The sequence below is a fragment of the Lactuca serriola genome, chromosome 9 (assembly GCF_051521515.1).
Source record: "Lactuca serriola cultivar US96UC23 chromosome 9, Lser_US96UC23_V15, whole genome shotgun sequence".
In the NCBI taxonomy this organism is placed as follows: Eukaryota; Viridiplantae; Streptophyta; class Magnoliopsida; order Asterales; family Asteraceae; genus Lactuca; species Lactuca serriola.
Window position 1 is genome coordinate 213,730,180 of NC_136416.1, and position 8,848 is coordinate 213,739,027.

Consider the following 8,848-nt stretch of genomic DNA (forward strand, 5'->3'; position numbering starts at 1 on the left):
CTTGACTTATTTGCGATAACAATGTTCACAATAAATTTAGACTCAGCAAATACTGAAATACCTTTCTCAACAGAAAATTTACTTACTGATATTTTGAACATACTATGAAGATATAAAAATAGAAATGTTGAAAATTAAATACCGAGAGTATTTCAAGGACTACAATTATGACAACTAAATAAAAATATTAATTATCACATTCTTGTTACCAATATAAATACCAAAAGAATACCGAGCATATTCAAAGTAAAATGGCGTTCAACCTTCAAAACCCATTTTCCATTTTCATTTTTGTGTGTTCAATTGCTTCTCTTTTTGCAAGCAATTCTTTGTGTTCAAGCGATGACCTCTTTGCAAATGGAGATGGGTTTTCACCAGCTCTAGGAACATGGTATGGAGATCCAAGAGGCGCTGGAAGTGGTAACAAAATCTCGATATAATTTGTTTCATTTTCGGGAAAAAAATCTCATTACTTGTGAAGAATATTAGTATTCATTTTATCAAATATATCTACAGGAGGAGCTTGTGGATGGGCTAATTGGGCTAATGATGTACAGTCACCACCATACTCAGCCATGATAGCAGCAGGAAATTCTAGGATTTATTTACAAGGAAAAGGATGTGGGGATTGTTATTAGGTGAAGAAGTTAATCCCAAAGTGATTTTCTTGATTATGATTACAAATATATATATATATATATATATATATATATATATATATATATATATATATATATATATAACTTGACTATTGTGGTTAATTCTTCTCAGATTAAATGCAGTCGAGAGCCATACTGCTCTCTGAACCCTATTACTATAACAATAATTGACGAGTGCCCAGGTGCATGTAACAATGTTCCGTTCCATTTTGATTTAAGCGGGACTGCTTTTGGTGCAATGGCGAATCCAGGACAAGCTGATAATCTCCGTAATCTTGGCCAGGTTGATATTCAATATCGAAGGTACGTGCATGATTTTATTAAACGAGTGATTAAGTATATATAACAAAGATCGTTATCTAATAAGACAGTCTAGCTACGTACATGTGTAGGGTGCCATGCTACTATGGTAGAACAAAGATCGCTTTCAAGATTGATGCAAAGACAAACCCTAACTGGTTCGCACCTGCAATTGAGTTTGAAGATGGTGATGGTGGACTTAGTTCAGTGGAGATATCTCCGGCTGGTAGTCAACAGTTTGTACCAATGAAGAATATTTGGGGTGCGGTTTGGGAAGCCGACGTCAACCCATCTTTCCATGGCCCATACTCGTTCAGGCTCAGGTCTCCAACCGGCAAGGTAGTGGTAGCTTCTAATGTTGTTCCGAATGGCTTTGTACCTGGTCAAACATATTTCTCAAACGTCAACTTTTAGCTGCTAGCAATGTTTATCGATAGATTAATTGGATCAAAACTAAAGTAATATTTTCAGCTTACTTTGACTATAATGTATGCCATCTAGAAATTAGAAGGTTGATCCTTAAGATCGTTATGTGTAAGACCCTACCTTTTAATTATATCATTTTAAAATACTATTTATGTTTACAAAGCATAATGTTTAGCCAAGACTTATTCCATTTATGTTATTTTTGTGGTTAGATAATTATAAGATTCAAGGGGTTTAATTATGACTTTTACAATACACAAAAATAGTAGCTAGTACGATGCTTTCCACTTTTAAGTTGCCAAAAATAAGCCTTTTTTTCTTTCCCAAAATTCCATGTAAGTGATCCAAATCACTTCTATTTATCTCCAACATCTAAAGTCTCAGTACATGTCAAATTAAAACAAAAATATATATTTTATTCTGAACAATTTCCATATATCAATACTATAAAATCATCCCATGTCGTAACATATGCAATGTAATGCAAAGTTTTGGGAGACCACACATGAGATCTCGTTGTCGTCGGAATTGTTGGCTCCTCTACAATTTTGGATGACTTATCAATCCCTTATAGCCTTCGTCTTCCCATAGTCACAACTTCAAGTCATACTTGGCATGGCAACGCCACCGTCCCTTATTGACATGGTTGTATGTATGGGCGGAGACAGTAAGGGGTTGTTAGATGTTTTTGTTAGGTTTTATAGGTTACAAAATTCATGCGGTGGAAAATAACTTAACCCTTAAGTTCACATGCAACCTAATTAGATCTATGGTTTGACTATTGAAAGCTATAAATCATGAACATCAAAGAACCCTAATATGGAAACCCTAGAAATTTCGAAAATAATAAAAGGTTAGGGTTTACATACCTTTTAGTTATTGTTTGTAAATAACTAATCAAATCATTCTTCAAAAACTGTTGGAAGCAAGCACCATAAATCTCGTGTCTTTGATGGTTCTCACCCAAGGGAAAATTTCCTATATATCCTTCCAAACTTTAAGAATGTCCTTATAAAATATTAAATTACGTATATGTCATTTTAAAACTATAACATTTACGTATTTATCCAACCCTATATTTTAATTAGAATTACAGGATTTCAATATTATAAAAGTTATATAAAATTTAAAACTATATATAACTTTACCAAAATACCCTTTACAATTAAATCCAAAATAATTTTAATCAATTAAGCGTGTAACTAATTCAATTCAAGGCCTCTTTCTCTTTACATAATCGATTCATACACCATCCTTTTCACCATTTGCCTCACCTTCTTCTCTCATATATCCTCTATCGACGACCATCACTGGTAGTAATTGGTGAGAACAGGAGGGGGAAATCATGTGTTATAGTGATTTAGTCGTGAATAGGGGAGGCTGTACCTAGGTCACAACCATGAAGAGTTGACGTCGAATTGGGTTTTCGAAGTAGCTTGGCATGAAGGCGACTTCCCTTGCTGCAGTAAACATAAAATCCCAAAGTAGAACCCGAATTCTAATCTCCCTGTGATTTGTGTTGTTAAGGTTTTGCATTTGCACCCAATTTCACACTTTGTTGGTTTGGATCATCTTTCTTGGTTTCAAATATCAAAATTATTGTTTAAGTTTGCTTTAGGGTATATATATGCTTAGGAGCCCCAATTCTCACGACTAGAATAAGAAAACAACGTGATGAAAGTCTTGAAGATTTCACGTTTTTGAGGTTTAGTTTTTACCTGTTTGAGGTTTTGTCATATTTAATTAGGTTTAATGCTAATTAAATCTATTTACTTCTATTTATTAATAATCTGGAAAGGGTAATTTAATACAATCATCTTTTATTTTGATTTTTAAATATATTTTTTGGTATTAAATTGATTAATACCTCATTAACTTATAAGATTGGATATAAATGTGATTTTAATAGGTTAAGAAGGATATATACGTAATTATAAACTTTGAAAGGATATAGACGTAATTATTAATGTTTGCAAGGACATATGTGAAAATTTTCCCACACCCAAACCCTAACAACTAAGGAAACTTGAAGAGATAGGAAAGGGATATGATTTTCGACTATTCTCTTAGTAGAAGTAATGGCCGAAAATGTGATGCCAAGAGACCTTATTTATAGCTGATACAAGAAGCTTTGGAAACCTTAATTGGAATATAATATTATTATTTTAAATTTGGTAATTATCCAACACCTTAATTATCTTTAAGAGATATTTTAGAAACCCTATAATTTCTCCCCAAAACCGTCCACCACCTTGGGGAAGGTTTTGGAACCCCTATTTTCAACTATTGAACAATTACAACTTTAATCCTTGCACTTTAATTAATTTAATTAATAAAAAATTAATTGAAATTAATTTCTGATTGGTTTTTAATTAAATAATAATAATATTTCTAATTAATATATTATTCTCTTAATATATCAATAAATCATTTATGTCATTTATTAATGTAACGACCAAATTTTAAAAAGAAAATTTTCATTTTTAAATAATCAAAAAATTTCCAATAAACCACAAAATCTCAAGAACAATTGTTTTCAAATTCATAACATCAACAATTTTATTTTAAATATCAGAGTGTCCCATAAAAAAGCATGAGAGAGTGCATGTCGCGCTATCAAGCATTGCCCTTTCCCTTAGGCTCAGAAGTACCTGAAACAAACCAATAAACAGTAAGCTAATGCTTAGTGAGTTCCCCAGAGCATACCCCACACAATCCATATAATCACATAATCCACATTAGCTATAAAAGCTACATAAACCATATAAGCCATGCATACAAACATATAAGGAAGTTGTGGGTTCCCCATGGTCTTACTCCATGATGCCATGGGCTCCCCACATGGTCTTACACCTAAGTGCCATGGGCTCCCCACATGGTCTTACAACCAGGTGTCATGGGCTCCCCCTATGGTCTTTAATAGGAAAACCATGGGCTGCCCACATCGTCTTACATCCAGGTGTCATGGGCTTTCCCATGGTTTTCCATACAAGTATACCATATATACAACTAGCATACCTCCTAACACATAACCAACTAACTACCATGCCACATAACACTACATCAACAAGTGTACCATATATCATAAAATGGGCAGCCTTGGTGCCTTTGACCCATTAGTATGGTGAGGAGACTCACCTCTATCTGCAGAATCCGAAAGATGCTCTCCTAACAGTCCGCGAACACCCGTGTTGTATAATAATACCATTACCCTAGGTTAGGGCTGAACATTATCCAATCGAAGAACCCAAACCCCAAGTTCTTTCACAATGGCCCAAAAGGTCTTCCTTTGCTAATGGGCCCAAAGTCGATGTCCAAAATCATTAATAGGCCTCATGGCCCAATAAAGCCCAACCATAGTAACCGTGGCCCAAAAGAGATAAGTTTGCCCATTAACTCAAAATGTGACATGGCCCAAAGATTGATTAAGTCCCAAAGGGATTACAATCTCAAAACAAGTCTAAGCCCATCTGAGGTGTGTACGCCTAGCGTACCACCCTAGTATGTGCAGGGTACTGAGTCCCTAAGCTATACGCGCTGCACATGCTAATATATGCCCATCGTACAAACAAATTAAGCACATCTTCCATTAAGTGCTTAATACTCGATGTTCTAATGTCCAATCTTTAAATCTGAGTCCATTAAGACGTTCTAAGGCATAAATTTGGCAACTTTGTGCCTTTGCATGTTCCATATCTTCCCAACAACCCATTAAGACCTTTTCAAGAGTCTGAATCCATGCATGAGGTCAAAACACCCATCAAGACACTATTGTGGTTAATTCTTCTTAGATTAAATGCAACCGAGAGCCATACTGCTCTCCGAACCCTATTAATGTAACAATAACTGACGAGTGCCCAGGTGCATGTAACAATGTTCCATTCCATTTTGATTTAAGCGGGACTGCTTTTGGTGCAATGGCGAATCCAGGACATGCTGATAACCTCCATAATCTCGGCCAAGTTGATATTCAATATCGAAGGTACGTGCATGATTTTATTAAACAAGTGATTGAGTATATATAACAAAGATCATTATCTAATAAGACAGTCTAGCTACGTACATGTGTTGGGTGCCATGCTACTATGGGAAAACAAAGATCGCTTTCAAGATTGATGCAAAGACAAACCCTAGCTGGTTCGCAACTGCAATTGAGTTTGAAGATGGTGATGGTGGACTTAGGTCAGTGGAGATAGCTTCGCCTGGTAGTCAACAGTTTGTTCCAATAAAGAATATTTGGGGTGCGGTTTGGGAAGCCGACGTCAGCCCATCTTTCCATGGCCCATACTCGTTCAGGCTCAAGTCTCCAACCGGCAAGGTAGTGGTAACTTCTAATGCCGTTCCGAATGGCTTTGTACCTGGTCAAACGTATTTCTCAAACGTCAACTTTTAGCTGCTAGCAACATTTATCGATAGATTAATTGGATCAAAACAGAAGTAACATTTTTAGCTTAGTTTGACTATAATTTATGCCATCTAGAAATTAGAAGGTTGATCCTTAAGATGGTTATGTGTAAGACCCTACCTTTTAATTATATCATTTTAAAATACTATTTATGTTTACAAAGCATAATGTTTAGCCAAGACTTATTCCATTTATGTTATTTTTGTCGTTAGATAATTATAAGATTCAAGGGGTTTAATTATGACTTTTACAATACACAAAAATAGTAGCTAGTATGATGCTTTCCACTTTTAAGTTCCCAAAAATAAGCTTTTTTCTTTCCCAAAATTCCATGTAAGTGATCCAAATCACTTCTATTTATCTCCAACATCTAAAATCTCAGTACATGTCATATTAAAACAAAAATATATATTTTATTCTGAACAATTTCCATATATCAATAGTATAAAATCATCCCATGTTGTAACATATGCAATGTAATGCGTGATTCAAACATTTAAAAGTTTTGGGAGACCACGCATGAGACCCTGTTGTCGTCAAAATTATTGGCTCGTCTACCATTTTGGATGACTTATCAATCCCTTATACCGTTGGTCTTCCCAAAGTCACAACTTCAAGTCATACTTGGCATGGCAACGCCACTGTCCCTTATTGACATGGTTGTATATATGGGCGAAGACAGTAGGGGGTTGTCGGAAGTTTTTGTTAGGTTTTTAAGGTTACAAAATTCATGCGGTGGAAAATCACTTAACCCTTAAGTTCACATGCAACCTAATTAGATCTATGGTTTCACTATTGAAAGCTATAAATCATGAACATCAAAGAACCCTAGTATGGAAACCCTAGAAATTTCGAAAATAATAAAAGGTTAGGGTTTACATACCTTTTAGTTATTTTTTGTAAATAAATAATCAAATCATTCTTCAAAAACTCTTGGAAGCAAGCACCAGAAATCTCGTGTCTTTGATGGTTCACACCCAAGGGAAAATTTCATATATATCCTTCCAAACTTTAAGAATGTTCTTATAAAATATTAAGTTACGTATATGTCATTTTAAAACTATAACAATTTACGTATTTGTCCAACCCTATATTTTAATTAGAATTATAGGATTTTAATATTATAAAAGTTATATAAAATTCAAAATATATATAACTTTACCAAAATACCCTTTATAATTAAATCCAAAATAATTTTATTCAATTAAGCGTGTAACTAATCCAATTCAAGGCCTTTTGCTCTTTACTTAATCGATTCATACACCATCCTTTTCACCATTTGCCTCACCTTCTTCTCTCATATACCCTCTATCGACGACCATCAGCTGTAAACCAGTGTCGCCTTCATGCCAAACTACTTTGAAAACCCAATTCGACGACAACTCTTCATCGTTGTGACCTAGGTACAGCCTCCCCTGTTCACGACTAAATCACTGTAACGCACGATTTCCCCCTCCTGTTCTCACTAATTACTACCAGTTGAAGCCTCACCACTTTACCGAAGATATGTCATTTTAAAACTATAACATTTACGTATTTGTCCAACCCTATATTTTAATTAGAATTACAGGATTTTAATATTATAAAAGTTATATAAAATTCAAAACTATATATAACTTTACCAAAATACCCTTTACAATTAAATCCAAAATAATTTTATTCAATTAAGCGTGTAACTAATCCAATTCAAGGCCTTTTTCTCTTTACTTAATCGATTCATACACCATCCTTTTCACCATTTGCCTCACCTTCTTCTCTCATATACCCTCTATCGACGACCATCAGCTGTAAACCAGTGTCGCCTTCATGCCAAACTACTTTGAAAACCCAATTCGACGACAACTCTTCATCGTTGTGACCTAGGTACAGCCTCCCCTGTTCACGACTAAATCACTGTAACGCACGATTTCCCCCTCCTGTTCTCACCAATTACTACCAGTTGAAGCCTCACCACTAATCCAACAATTTTGTCATATTTAATTAGGTTTAATGCTAATTAAATCTATTTACTTCTATTTATTAATAATTTGGAAAGGGTAATTTAATACAGTCACCTTTTATTTTGATTTTTAAATATATTTTTTGGTATTAAATTGATTAATACCTCATTAAATTATAAGATTTGATATAAATGTGATTTTAATAGGTTAAGAAGGATATATACGTAATTATAAACTTTGAAAGGATACAAACGTAATTCCTAATGTTTGCAAGGACATATGTGAAATTTTTCTCACGCCCAAACCCTAACAACTAAGGAAACTTGAAGAGATAGGAAAGGGATATGATTTTCGACTATTCTCTTAGTAGAAGTGATGGCTGAAAATGTGATGCCAAGAGACCCTATTTATAGCTGATACAAGAGGCTTTGGAAACCGTAATTGGAATATAATATTATTATTTTAAATTTGGTAATAATCCAACTACTTAATTATCTTTAAGAGATATTTTAGAAACCCTATAATTTCTCCCCAAAACCGTCCACCACCTTGGGGAAGGTTTTGGAACCCCTATGTTCAACTATTGAACAATTACAACTTTAATCCTTGCACTTTAATTAATCTAATTAATAACAAAATTAATTGAAATTAATTTATGATTGGTTTTTAATTAAATAATAATAATATTTCTAATTAATATATTATTCTCTTAATATATCAATAAATCATTTATTGTCATTTATTAATGTAACGACCAAATTATAAAAAGAAAATTTTCATTTTTAAATAATCAAAACATTTCCAATAAACCACAAAATCTCAAGAACAATTGTTTTCAAATTCATAACATCAACAATTTTATTTTAAATATCAGAGTGTCCCATAAAAAAGCATGAGAGAGTGCATGTCGCGCCATCAAGCATTGCCCTTTCCCTTAGGCTCAGAATTACCTAAAACAAACCAACAAACAGTAAGCTAATGCTTAGTGAATTCCCCAGAGCATACCTCACACAATCCACATAATCAAATGATCCACATTAGCTATAAAAGCTACATAAACCATATAAGCCATGCATACAAACATATAAGGAAGTTGTGGGTTCCCCATGGTCTTACTC

At 33.9% G+C, this 8,848-nt stretch overlaps 1 protein-coding gene and 1 pseudogene across 1 annotated transcript; both read left to right on the forward strand.

The window, feature by feature from the left end:
• Nucleotides 1-251: 251 nt before the first annotated feature.
• LOC145076532 (expansin-B15-like) lies at nucleotides 252-1,373 on the forward strand (annotated as a pseudogene).
• A 3,421-nt stretch (nucleotides 1,374-4,794) lies between these two features.
• On the forward strand, nucleotides 4,795-5,778 carry LOC145076533 (expansin-B15-like). Its single transcript, XM_079022369.1, has 3 exons — nucleotides 4,795-4,860; nucleotides 5,177-5,366; nucleotides 5,456-5,778. Exons 1-3 carry the CDS (start codon nucleotides 4,795-4,797, stop codon nucleotides 5,776-5,778), a joined length of 579 nt encoding a protein of 192 aa, XP_078878495.1.
• Nucleotides 5,779-8,848: the final 3,070 nt, after the last annotated feature.

Coding starts and splice junctions, on each gene's coding strand:
- LOC145076533 (XM_079022369.1), top strand. CDS start 4,795: ATGGCCCAAAGATTGATTAAGTCCCAAAGGGATTACAATCTCAAAACA. Junction 4,861..5,176: donor CAAGTCTAAGCCCATCTGAG/GTGTGTACGCCT, acceptor AATTCTTCTTAG/ATTAAATGCAACCGAGAGCC. Junction 5,367..5,455: donor AGTTGATATTCAATATCGAA/GGTACGTGCATG, acceptor CGTACATGTGTT/GGGTGCCATGCTACTATGGG.